The sequence below is a fragment of the Eubalaena glacialis genome, chromosome 16, assembly GCF_028564815.1.
Source record: "Eubalaena glacialis isolate mEubGla1 chromosome 16, mEubGla1.1.hap2.+ XY, whole genome shotgun sequence".
NCBI lineage: Eukaryota > Metazoa > Chordata > Mammalia > Artiodactyla > Balaenidae > Eubalaena > Eubalaena glacialis.
In genome coordinates this window covers 3,611,844-3,626,102 of record NC_083731.1, presented here as the reverse complement: position 1 = coordinate 3,626,102, position 14,259 = coordinate 3,611,844, and the positions used below count along the sequence as shown (strand labels likewise).

General features: G+C 38.0%; 1 protein-coding gene across 1 annotated transcript in view; it reads left to right on the top strand.

The window, feature by feature from the left end:
• Positions 1–14,259, top strand: part of MYO16 (myosin XVI) — a 422,800-nt gene that overhangs the window by 178,303 nt on the left and 230,238 nt on the right. The window contains exon 15 of the mRNA XM_061170768.1: positions 7,136–7,283. Coding sequence (XP_061026751.1) covers positions 7,136–7,283 — 148 coding nt within the window. The remainder of the gene's footprint in view (positions 1–7,135; positions 7,284–14,259) is intronic.

The window sequence follows — 14,259 nt, the reverse complement described above, 5'->3', positions numbered from 1 at the left end:
AACATTTAACTCTGGATTATTTTTTGTAAATTAGAGCCGATTCTCTTCATAACGAGAGTTTGTGTGTGCTAAGGGTAGAAACATTATCTGCTTCCTGAGTGTGGAGACTGGCAAAACAGAAACGTGCTGAAGGGTCTACAAAGGTAGGAGGACCCAGAACCCATGTGTGGGAAGGGAAGAAGAATTGGCTCCTTGTCTTTTCTGTGCCTTGAAGACACCCAGGCTTATTGAAGTGGAAATTGAAATTTGCTAACAGTCAGAGATGTTTCCCAATAAATATGCCAAGGCTGTGTTATCTACTTGGGAAAGTTAAAACTTAGAGTGAACACAAAGAGATGGAAAATATATTAAGATGTTTGCATTTCGTTTTTTCGAACCTTAGTTTTAAACAGACAGACAAATAAATAGTTTTCATCTTCATTGATGTCATCGTCAACTATCCTTAGTATTATACTCTCAGTTCTTTTAAAAGTTTCAGAATGGCCATCATCAAAAAGTCTATTAATAATAAATGCTGGAGAGGGTGTGGAGAAAAGGGAACCCTCCTGCACTGTTGGTGGGAATGTAAATTGATACAGCCACTATGGAGAACAGTATGGAGGTTCCTTAAAAAACTAAAAATAGAACTAACATATGATCAAGCAATCCCACTCCTGGGTATGAATCCAGAAAAAACATGGTTCAAAAGGATACATGCACCCCAGTGTTCATTGCAGCACTGTTTACAATAGCCAAGACATGGAAGCAACCTAAATGTTCATAGACAGATGAATGGATAAAGAAGATGTGGTATATCTACAATGGAATATTACTCAGCCATAAAAAAAGAAATAATGCCATTTGCGCAACATGGATGGACCTAGAGATTATCATACTAAATGAAGTAAGTCAGACAGAGAAAGACAAATGTCATGATATCCCTTATATGTGGAATCTAAAAAAAATGATACAAATGAACTTATATACAAAGCAGAAATAGACCCACAGACATAAAAAACAAACATGGTTATCAAAGGGGAAGGGGGTGGATAAATTAGGAGTTTGGGATTATCATATACACACTACTGTATATAAAATAGATAACCAACAAGGACCTACTGTATAGCACATGGAATTATACTCAATATTTTGTAATAACCTATAATAGAAAAGAATCAGAAAAAGAATATATATATATATATATATATACAAAAATGAATCACTTTGCTGTACACCTGAAACTAACACAACATTGTAAACCAACTATACTTCAATTAAAAAAAAGTTTCCGGGAATTCCCCGGCAGTCCAGTGGTCAGGACTCAATGCTTTCACTGCCGAAGGCCTGGGTTTGATCCCTGGTTGGGGAAGTATGATCCCGCAAGCCATGCGGTGTGGCCAAAAAATTAAAAAAAAAATTTTTTTTAATGAAAAAAAATAAAATAAATTAAAAAAAAATTTCAGAGTGCTTTAATTGATTGCATCTCCTTTGAAGAACAGCATCTTTTAGTGCAAACAGCCTGGGCTTTGGAGATAAGCCAGTTGGGTTTAAATGTGAAAAGGCCTGCAGCAGGATTTAAATGAGGCAAAGTTGGAAAAGCACCTAGCACAGTGCCTGGTACACAGTAGGTACTTTAAATGGTGATTCCTCCTCTTGGGATCCGGGAAGCCTGGGATCTTTGTTTCTTTTTGTCCCCACTTACGGATGGGAAAAGTGAAGTTAAGAGGGACGTGGAGATGCCAGTATCAGATTCAGGACTGGGGACCGTACTTTGGACTCCTGATTGAGGCACCGTTCACCTATAACACCCCCGGCACTACTGATCCTGGAGAGTGAAGTCAAAAGTAGTGCCTGGGGGTGAAAGAGAGACTATTTGGCTGTATTAATTAAGCAGCAGTGTGCTTTTGGTGATTGCTGATTGAAGGCATGATGGGCATTTCTGGGAAGAGATCTTATTAGTCATATACTGATAACCACTTGGGTGGGCAGAGTGAGAGTGGGTGCTGGAAGTTCCTGGAAGCCAGTGGAAGGGCACCTGGAGCACTTGACCTTCTTGAAGGAGAGGGAGGTTTATCTCTTCCACCTCCTTTCATCTTGAACAAAAATAGGTATAGCTCTATAAAATCCTTTCACTGCATATTATGTTACATATAATCTGCAAACATATCTATTTTTTCAGTAGTGAAACTTTCTGGAAGACCTACTCATATAGATTTCTGGAAAGATGGAGGATCACAAGTATATTTCCAGTCAAGACTATTTCTGACATAAAATATTTTTTAAAACGTACAAGTCTTCAGAAGTCAAGAAATTAGTAGAAACTTTCTGTGCATGGACACTTGCATGAATGAGTCAGAAACATTTTTAACTTCAAAACCTATCATTTTCCTTCCATTATTCCAGTTTCATTTTAAACGCAACAGAAAGGCCTGCATTTTCCCCATTCAGAAGAATATTAGAGTCTCACAGAAATTTGAATTTTTGGTTGTTTTGAATTTTTGGTTGTTTTCTTCCCTCTAAAACCTCCTTAACGATGGACTTCTAAAAAAAAAAAATCCTACTGATCAGAAATTCTTCTAAATCCACAGCAATTTTATTCACTGCTGGAGATGTGCTAACTAGGATGTTACTGGTTTTGAAAGATGAAAGGTACTGAGGTCCCTCTGTGATGTGGAATTTGATGAGTGCTGAATGCTGCTTTAAATTGAGCTTGTGTGTTGGCTCGAACAAGTGGGCATAAGGTCAGTCTTTTCTCTGAGTATAGAAGCTTGATGGTCAGAAGGTCACCACTTAGCCCTCCATTTTCACCTGATATTCCGTTAGTTGGTGACCAGAAAATAACAGTGGGGACAGCTATGACAGTTTATTTCCTATGTGTACAGATTTTTAGAAATATTCTCTTGAGCAGTTAATTACTTCAGGGTTAATATTATCAATAACAAATGGAACATGTTTTCAGCATTTTGCTTAAGAAGGAAAAAGTAGGAAAGAAAATTTAATAATTAAGACCTCAACTTGAAATTACCACCTGATTAAATACTCATGGAGAAATGTAAAAGAAACCACACCACCTCATTTTAATTTTACCATCACCTTCGGGCTTTAATGCCGCTAATTAAAGGGGTATTTTGAAAGAGTCTTTCTTTATGCACTTTTGATAACTTTACTAGAAGGTGTCTAATAAGACAACTGTTCTTAATAAGGTTTATTAATTTTGAGATTTTTTTTTAAGCACTGATCATTATTCTGACTGACTAAATTGACCACTTACAAAAGTTATAGGAATAAAGCACTGCAATAGTGGTTCTATTTGTTCAAGTAGATTTGCTATCTAAAACCCAAATTGGGAGACCTCACAGTTTTTGCTTTTACAGGCTGGACTCTGGAATAATTAACAGCAGACTCATTGCACAAAATTTGGTTTATAGTTCAAATGGAGGGAAAAATTAAATTCATTTTCCTTCCTAAAACTGCTATTTTTTTGATCCCAAAAATTATCGACCATGAATTCTTACTTCAAAGTGGAAAACTATAGTAATTCACAGTTGCATTTAAAATTCAAATACATAACTGTTTACTGACCATTCATAATGATAAGATTAAACCTGAATTCAAACAAAAAGAATACTCCAAAAACAGTAGGATTTTCAGCATGCCAAATATATTGTCCTAAGTTCTGATTAACACTAGATTCTGAATTTCCAGTCCTATCTTTGAAGCAAAACTGGGATTGTGATTCCCAAATTGCATACTTTCGTCATTTCTCACGTGCTATGAATGAAATTTCAACATGTATTTACGATGTCGGTTATTTTTTCTTTTGCTTTTGTAATGTTTAAAGGCAGAGGAGCAAATAATGAATCCTTGATATGAGTCCTACTCTAATACATGTGAGGTCACAATAAACCAGGAAGATGACTGGACACTATTCACATTGCACCTGCGTTACTTACAGACACATTACTTATTTCCTCCCTGACCAGAATGTAAACTTTATTGTTGAAGGACCAGTATCATTATCTACCACTGCACTACAAACCACGATTTAGCTCCCTCTTATAATTCCAGTATATTAGGTCTTGAAACCTTAGTACCATTCTGTATATTAAATTGTATCTTCATGAATTCACATAGTATTTGCCTTTGCTGCAGTGAGTTTCTTCCAGTGTTTCCAGCAGTGAGAGACCATTGTCTGTATCTCTTGTCCTTAATAGTGCAGCTATAAAAACCTTCTGAGCTGTTTGACAGTAATACTTGCTAATGTCTACAGCAGAGCATTTAAAATCAATGTCTACTGATATATACCCGAACAATATGTACCTGCAAATTTTGAGACATTAGTCAAGAAAATTCTAATACTTATTTTGGTGGCTTTGTTATAGGCAAGGACATGTCTTGTTTCAGATTATATTGTGCACAAAAGTATATGTTGGGTCAGGAACAAGGTAAGAATGTCCCCTCTCACCACTCTCTTTCAACACCATACTGGAAATCCTAGCTAATGTAATAAGAAAAAGAAAAAAAAAGGTACACATATTTGGAAGGAAGAAATCAAGCTGTCTTTGTTGATTTGATTTTAGAAATCCAAAAGAATCATCATCATCAACAACAACAGCAAAAACTCCTGGAACTAATTAGTGATTGTAGCAAAGTTTCAGGGTATAAGGTTAATATACAAAAGTCAATCGCTTTCCTGTGTATCATCAATGAACAACTGGAATTTGAAATTAAAAACACAGCACCATTTCCATTAGCACCAAAACAAAAATACTTAAGTATAAATTTAGCAACATATGCACATGATCTTCATAAGGAAAACTACAAAACGCTGATGAAAGAAAGCAAAGAAGATCTAAATGGTGAGACACTCAATGCTCAATGGATAGGAAGGCTAGGAGGACTCAGTATTGTTAAGATGTCCGTTCTTCCCAATTTCATCTATAGATTCAGTACAATTCCAATAAAAATCCCTGAGTTACTTTGTGGATATTGACAGAAAGTTTGTATGGAGAGTTAAAAGATCCAGAATAGCCAACACAACACTGAAAAAGAAGAACAAAATTGGAGGACTGGCCCTACCCAACTTTAAGACTTACTGTAAAGCTACAGTAATCAAGACAGTGTAGCACTGGTGAAAAAATAGACAAATAGATCTATGGAACACCAGTAGAGAGCACAGAAATAGACCCACATAAACATAGTCAACTAATCATTGACAAAGGAGCAAAGGCAATTCAATAGAGAAAGGATAGTCCTTTCAATTAATTATGCTGGAAAAACAGAACATCCACAGGCAAAAAAACCCCACGAATGTAGGCACAAAGATATCACGAAAAATAGCTCAGATAGATCATAAATCTAAATGTAAAAACAAAACTATAAAACTTTTAAAAGAGAATAGAGGAGAAATTTTACGTGACTGTGGGTTTGGCAGTGACTTTTTTTTTAAAAAATAAATTTATTTATTCTATTCTTGGCTGCGTTGGGTCTTCGTTGCTGCGCATAGGCTTTCTCTAGTTGGGGCGAGCGGGGGCTACTCTTCGTTGTGGTGTGCGGGCTTCTCACTGTGGTGGCTTCTCTTGCTGCGGAGCACGGGCTCTAGGCACGCGGGCTTCAGTAGTTGTGGCTCACGGGCTCAGTAGTTGTGGCTCACGGGCTCTAGAGCACAGGCTCAGTAGTTGTGGCGCACGGGCTTAGTTGCTCCATGGCATGTGGGATCTTTCCGGACCAGGGCTCGAACCCCTATCCCCTGCATTGGCAGGCGGATTCTTAACCACTGCGCCACCAGGGAAGCCTGGCAATAACTTTTCAGATACAACACTAAAAGCACAATCCATGAAAGGAATAATTGATAAGCTAAACTTCATTAAAATTCAAAATTTCTGTTCTGTGAAAGACACTGTTAAGAGAATGAAATGATGAGCCATAGGCTGGGAGAAAATATTTGCAAAAGACATATTTGATAAAAAATTGTTGTCTAAAATATATGGAGAACTCTTAATATTCAACAGTAAGAAAACAACTCAGTTTTAAAAATGGGCAAAATATCTGCATGGACATCTCACCAAAGAAGACAGACAAATGGAAATAAGCATATGAGAAGATGTTCCACGTTATACGTCATCTAGGAAATGCAAATTAAAACAAAGATGAAATACCACTGCACACCTGTTAAAATGGCTAAAATCCGAAACACCAACAATACCAAGTACTGGCGAGGATCTGGAGCAACAGGAACTCTGATTTATTGCTTATGGGAACGCAAAATGGTACAGCCACTCTGGAAGATAGTTTGGCAGTTTCTTACAAAGCTGATCATAGTCTTACCATATGATCTGGGAATCACATTCCTTGACATTTACTCAACTGAGTTGAAAACCACATCTGCACGTAATGGAGGCATAAATGTTTATAGCAGCTTTATTCATAATTGCAAAAACTAGAAGCAACCAAGATGTTTTTTAATAGCTGAATGGATAAACTGTAGTATATTCATGCAATGGAATAGTATTCACTAATAAAAAATGGGCTATAAAGCCATGAAAAGACAAAAAAGTAACTTTAAATACATATTATTAAGTGAAAGAAGACAATCTGAAGGGGGCACATACTGTGTGATTCCAACTATATGACGTTCAGGAAAAGGCAAAACTATAGAGACAGTAAAAAGATCATTGGTTACCAGGGGTTGGGGGAGAGGGAGGGGTGAGTAGGTGGATGACTGATTTTTAGGGCAGACTATTCTGTATGATACTGTAATGGTGCACACATGACATGCACATTTCTCAAATCCCATAGAACTGTACAACACAAAGAGCGAATACCAATGTAAACTACGGACTTTAGTTAATAATAGTGTATCAATATTGGTTCATTCATTTTAACATATGTACCACTGTAGTGCAAGATGTTAATAATAGGGTAAACAGCGTGTTAGGGAGGGGAGAGAGAGGGTATGTTGGAACTCTCAGTACTCTCTGCTTAATTTTTCTGGACTTAAAAAACTTCTTTAAAAATAAAGTCTATTATTTTGTTTTTAAAAGGTCTGTGCTTGAAAAGAAGCTCCATTATTATTTCTTCTAATTAATATGTGTAAATTTATGGAAATGAAACTAATAATGCCATTTGACAGAATCCCTTTTCTTTTCTTAACCAGCCAGAATTTATACATATATGCTAGAGAAATCCAGACTTGTTTCACAACCTCTTGGCCAGAGCAATTTTCTCATCTTCTCCTTGTTGATGGATGGGTTATCTGCTGAAGAAAAGTATGGACTCCACCTTAACAATTTATGTGCCCATCGGTAAGTGATTATGCATTTTCAGTCTGGTAGTTCTGCCTTCAAATTGTGGCTGCATTTTAGCAGTCTTAAATTTTCTTCTTATTTTTCAGAGAAGAAATGGTGACTTCTTTTAGGAGAATAATTGGATATACTATTGGATTAGAACTATCTGTATAACAGGGTTATTACCGTTTATTGAGTGTTTAGGTGATGTTTTGTGTATGTGTATTAACTTATGTTTCTATTTTCCTAGTTTTCGGATCAGAATAAAAAATTAGCGCACATATAAACTTTTATATTCCTTTGCTGTATTTTGGATATAACATTAGTTATGCATTCCTAATTTTCAGTAGTCTTTTGAAATAATGGGACATAATATTTGAGCAATTATGATTCATTAGTAACAGATGAGGTTACATAATGGCTTAAGATGAACAATACACGTAAACTGGGGAGCTGATTTTCTGCAATGGAGGAGGAAAGTGTTTGTTAAAATGAGGATGCCTTGGTCACAGGAGGGCCGCGGAGGGGAGGGGTCTTAAGACCGTGAGCTGAGGGGTGTCTTTGCAACGTGTGCATTTCCGCCAACTGCCTGATCCGGTGTGTCTTCCCGCAAGGACTGGTCCAGATTTGGATGGGATGGGAACGAGCCAATAAGGAGAGTAAACCCCATTCAGAGGAGAAATGGGTGAGAGATGGGAGAGAGAGGGAGCTGGGTGTGCGAGTCCAAACACAGCAGTGAATTCCTGGCAAAGCAGGGAGGAGCTGGACTCTGAAAGAGACATGGATGTACTTCAGATATCTATTGACACCTGATTTATTGTTTACTGGCTGTTTGTTATTGGATTCAAGAAGAATGGTGTGAGTGGTCATGATTTTATGAGAACTTTTGTGAGAGAAAATAAAGGATGCTTGGGGAGGAGGAGCATGGCCTGAGGACCAGTCATGTTGTTTGAGAGTTGAAGGTGGAGAGCTGATTGGACAAGTAGATGGAGATGTCAAGTGCAAGCTGAGAGACGGGGGATTTTCCAGGGGCGATGGGGTCTTAATGGAGTGGAACCCCTAGACCTGTCGGAGAAGGGACAGAACAATATCTGTGGTTGCCATTGTCTGGGTTGGCGGGGGGTGAATGATGTGGGGTGTGGGACCGGGGGAGGGGAATGAATTGGCCGTATTCGAAGTCACTGTTACATGATTAACAGCTCTCATTCAGTTTCTTTGAAAATATTACATCCAGCAGTATAGATACACCTTATCATGTCAAACAGGAGACATGAAGTAAGAAGGCCTTATCAAAATTGTTTTTTATTCAAAGTAAGAGACTATTTGGAGATTTACTGTCCCCCCAAAACAACAGAAATTCAGAAGAATTAAACACCGGTATCAAAGCATGATTGCCCAGACGAAAGTGATTTAAAAATAGAAATTCTAAGCTACCAGAGCATTAGAAATGTTTTTTTATCAAATCCCTTCATTTCATGAAGGAGAAAATCAAACCCAGAACCATAAAGAGGTCTATACCGAAGTGAATATATTATGCAACAGCAGTAATGAGAAACCCCATTACTTGGAATTCATTTTTTGTTTTTCTACATCGCACATCTCTAATGGGAGGAAAAGCCTCAGATTGGGGACCGTGGGGCAGGTGTTCAGGGCAGTCTGTGAGGGAGGAAAGTCTTGGAGTTTTGTGTTCCTGATCTTTCTTATTGCAAAAGCTCAAAGCTGATAGCAGACCATTGGCTTCGGTGCGTCCGCGCGTGTGTGTGCGTGCATGTACATGCGTGTGCTTGGCATTGCAGACGCGGAGCCACTGAAGAACAAAAGGCAACAATCTAATCCAGCATTCAGAGAGACAATTCAACTTCTTGGTCTGTGGCTTGGACCCCTCTTTTGAAGTGTGAGAGCGTGTAGGAGAAAACAAGCATTTCTTTATTGACCTCCATTCCAACATCCGTTTCTCTTTGCAAAAGAGGGTTTGGAATCACTTAGGCTATTTAGAAAGTCAAACGTCAGGGGTTGCTTTGTGAGAAGCTCCGACAGGAAAGAACTCAGAAAAATCATGAATAATTCAAGTCCCTTGAACAAAGAAGTTATTTTATTAAAATGAATTATAAATATCTAATGGGCACAAAACAACATTCCTCAATAAAAATGTACACCGCCACTCCGGATTCATAAACCATATCCATTGGAACATTTGTACAATGAGAACTCCACAGACAAAATATTCTTTCATAATAAGACAAGCTGTTTTGCAAGTTATAATGCATTGTACATCCCAATATTTTTGTGATTTGTGTTATATGGATCTTCTAACAGTTACAGCATTCGTGGGTTTTCTCACTTTTACAGTGCTGGTCAGGCTTGAGGAGCTCATATTCGTATGATATTTGAATTTGGGTTGGGGTATCATCTTTGCTTAGTAATTACACATATTAGGTACCACAATTTTGGAAGTTGTTTGGCTGGTTTACAATCAGTAGTATAAAGTTGAACTTGTTAGCCTTCTAACCTTTCACAAATTGATGATCCTTCTGAGTTTCCTCCTTGAAATCAGTATTCATAGGTAAAGTAGATCACTATGCATATAAAAATATAAACATAAACAATATATAAATAAATCTGTATAAACATAAATGATATATAAATAAATATATAATATTGCTTATATATAAACAATATTATTATCATCACACCTACTTATCTGATTTTATTTAAAAGATGTTGATATGTCTATTAATTAGAACAAATCAGCACCTGTATTACCATCTGAATATTCCTTTGCTTATTCAATACTTATTCCATAAAATAACTTGTCTTGAAATTTTGATGAAGTATGTTGAGTCTTAAAGCAAACGTTACAAAATTTTGCAAGCCTGCCTCCTTCAAATACATCTTTTCTTTATTACTACCAATTCATTACCCACATGAAACACAAAATAGGCATGGAGCAGGAATTGTGAGCTGAAGGCATATCCAGTGTTTATCATGTGTCCTTACATGATTAGAACTCCAGAGAGAAGAAAGTATTGTTGTAACTAATGCTACTGTAATTCCATCTACAAAAGTGTTTTGTTTTTTTTTTAACTTTGACTCTGTTTTTGGAACTAAAAGTTTTCAAAGTCTCACATGAAAATTTATGGAGGTTTATTTCAGTGTTAAATGCACCTAAAAATACTTCCTTGTTTGTAAAATTGAAACAGTATCTAGAACAAGCAGATAGCACTCTTGCTTATGGAATAGAAATGATACAGATATAGACATCAGCTCCTACAGCTTAACTGAACGAAAACAATATTTATGACACTTTGCATAAAATCTTCCTGGACAGATTGGTTAAACAACGGCAACAAGAAAAATGTCTATAGGTCTTAACAAGAAAAATGTCTATAGGTCTCAACATTTTGAACAGTGGCAGTGAGAGTGCATTGGTTGAGAATTCCCACTAGATGGCACACTCTCCACAAAGTTAGACGGGAGCAAAAAAAAAAAAAAAAATCCATCATTAAAGGTTTCTTTTTTATTTATGGTTCTTCCTGTGATTTACTTTTTCTTTTTCCTGGCTGTTTGTTTTTCGAGTTTTATTTCAAAAAATTTTAAGTAATACTAACATTACATCTGGGCAATAAATGTCATTTATGTTTCTGGGAATTGAGATTTAATGGAAGTTAGAAATAGTCATTAATTGCTTATCTTCAACCTACTTTAAACAGCTTTTATGGGTGTAGTCCCAGAACAGTTGGGCTCTGAAATACAAAGAAATTATTCCTAATCTCCCTTCATATTGATTAATGATGGAAATGATTGTGGTGCTACATAAGAACATTCTCAGCAAAGGTCAGATTTTGAATTATAAGCTGAGAGCAAGCGATGTTTGACTCAGTGCATGACCTGTTTCTAACCTTGTGTGTTAGTGAAAGGAAACTCTGACTCACTGAGTACTTGAACTTGTAAGTGCTGCCCGGGTACACCTGTCACAGTAGATGCTGCAGCAATGAACTCTTAACGAATGTTCAGTTTTTGCTAAGGATTTATTACGTGCATTGAACTTAATTAAGTTGAGAAAGACACATAATTTTTAAAAAGGTAAGGGTAAACTTAAGTATTCTTTGAGGATGATCTTGTGATATAATAAAAGATTTACTCAGTACACATTTTAGGCATGCAAACTTGAAGGTGCTCCCAAGACAAAGATTTGAGACAGGAGGTATTATATTTTTTTTCTTTTTTAAAAAAAATTTTATTGAAATATAGTTGATTTACAATATCATGTAGGTTTCAGGTATACAGCACAGCGACTCGGTTATACATGTATATATATATTTTTTCACATTCTTTTCCCTTACAGGTTATTATATAATATTGAGTATAGAAATCACAGATATTTTCATTTCATACTACGGTAGTTATAGATATCTCCAAATATCATTTACGCTCTTGCTGCTTTAGATTTACAGTAGTTATGAGACTTGTGGCTAGATCTTGTTTTTGTTTGTTTGTTTGTTTTTAATTTAATTTAATTTTTTTATACAGCAGGTTCTTATTATTTATCTATTTTATACATATTAGTGTATATATGTCAATCTATAATCTATTTCTAACTGATTCTATTATTAATTATTATCTAAATGATAATCACAATCGTAATATATGCAACTTATGGAGCACTTACCATAGGTCGGTCCCTCTCCTAGTTCTCCCTTGTCTCGGTGAATCCTCGCCGGTAATTAAGCAGAAGGTACAGGACCGCATTCTCATTGAATGGCCCAGGACCTGAGGATGGAGAGGTCAACCAGGAGCCAAGTTTGACTCTTGGCCGTAACCCTGTATTGTCTCTGCAGCAACGTTGCCTATAAAATAACACCAGCTGCCTTTGCACCTTTGCATCAAGGAGATTTGAAAGAAAATGAGAGGGAAAGCACAAGGTCAGTCTGTATGTGTGTTTTTATTTACAATCGGTTAAGCAAAACTAACTTAGGACATGCTAGACTCTGTTCCCTCTAACTACCATAAAAAGCAATTCTGGGTCATTTCTTTATCCAGTAACATAAGAAAAATTTTGAAGTGCATTCATTACGCTAGCTGAAGGTTACATTGAAAATAGAAAGAGGGTTGGATCACCCCTGCCAATGAGCAGGTAAATTTCACTTGTGAAAAGCCAGCAGGAAGAAGTCAGGGCCCATGGCTTTCTAACTTCCTTCCATTCGTGAATTACGTCCACCCAGCAGCGGAGGGGGGAGACAAAGGAGCACGCAGATGTCAGGCACTGCCCTCGGCCTCTAGCTTGTCCTCAGAACCCTACGGAAGACGGAAGAAGAGCTGCGGTAACCTAAGTTGTGTTCGTAATAAATATGAAGCACAGATACGTGCTACTTAGCACGTAGCCTTCCTCAAGGCCACTTAGCTGGTAAATGTAGTCAGTGAAAGAGCCTGGTTCCAAACCCAGGTATATTTTTGGCTTCCAGTTTTCTGTTCATCAGAATTACTTGATTCCTAGTGTCAGATGCCCAACTCTCACACACTTAAGAACAAAAAAAGAAAGAAAAAAGGAGAAGGACTCAGAGGGTCACATAACTGGAGAAAAGAGAAGTTATGCTTGGGTGGGATAACTAGACCCAGGAACTCAAGTGCTGCCTCTGTGTCTCTCTGTCTCTGTCTCTCTCTGTGTCTCAGTCTCTGTCTCTCCCTTTCTCTCTCTCTCTCTCTCTCTGTGTCTCTCTGTCTGTCTCTGTCTCTCTCTCTGTGTCTCAATCTCTGTCTCTGTCTCTCTCTCTGTGTCTCTCTGGCTCTGTGTCTGTCTCTCCCTCTCTCTCACACACACGTCTGTTTTACTTGGCTTGTGTTTCTAACACGGCGGGGAATCCAACACAGGCAGCCCTAACCTTCCACATCTCAGGAACCCTGGACGGAAAGCAAAGCTGTCTTTCTCAAAGACGCCACCTTGGCGCCCAGCACAGGCCGGGCCTGTGTCTCGTTTGCACAGCTTCTCATCTGTGTGCCTCTTCAATCCCACCCCTTACACTCAGGGCAGGTCAACATTTGATCAATTCCAATTTAACTATAAACTTCCTAGCGCCAAAGTCTTTAATAAATATTGCTTTTCTGTCATATCACGTGAAGCCTCCTGGCCCTGTTGCAAGGCAACAGAGCTGACCAGGCCTCAAGGAATTTAGGGGATTTAGGGGAGGGGTTGTTAACATGTTCTTCGAGCTTTTCTCTGTAGTTGCTCAGCCTGTAGGAGTGGAGGTGAGTATCAGTCAAGTGAAAACTTAGTTGTTTGCTGGTTGAAGAAAATAAACGTTCAAAAATCCAAAAATCTAATTTTTAGTATATATATATTTACATATGTATACAAATAAATACACACACACACACACACACACACACACACACATATATGAATAAAGAACATATGTTTTCCCCAGAGTTTAGGATGAGGGCAGCTGTGGCTTGTGTAGTGTAGCTTGCATAGGTCTGAAAACATGGCAGTAATTGTTTCTCACCTAAAGGAAGACTCATCCCACCTCAGGACCGCAAGGCAAGCACTCACTGAAAATGACCTTCACATCTGCTCCTGTGACCTTCCTCCCTCCTTCTCAGTCTCTCTTTGTCTCTGTCTCTCTCCCTTTAAAATTATTTCCTCTTAGAAATTACTGTATTGTATTCTAAGTTATGAGGAACTGTATCGAGATGCTAAACAGGCAAGGTGTAGAGAATAATCCACGTGTAAGTGGGGGCGTGGCTTTCGCAGGCTGCAGAAGCTTGTAGGGGAGACCACAGTCTCCCCAAGTGCTTGTTTGGTGACTCCACTGCCATGTTGGAGGGACTTGTTCCCAGTTCTGTGTGTGTGAATTTGTCTCCTTTCCAAACCCTGTGACTGTAGCAGAGAGCACCCCGCGCTCGGCTGTGACGCTTCTCCAGTTCCGTCCGCCCATATCTGCCCAGCGGATGCAGTCGGTGGTGGTCCTTCTCCCCCAGCCCACCAGCCAGTCTCCCC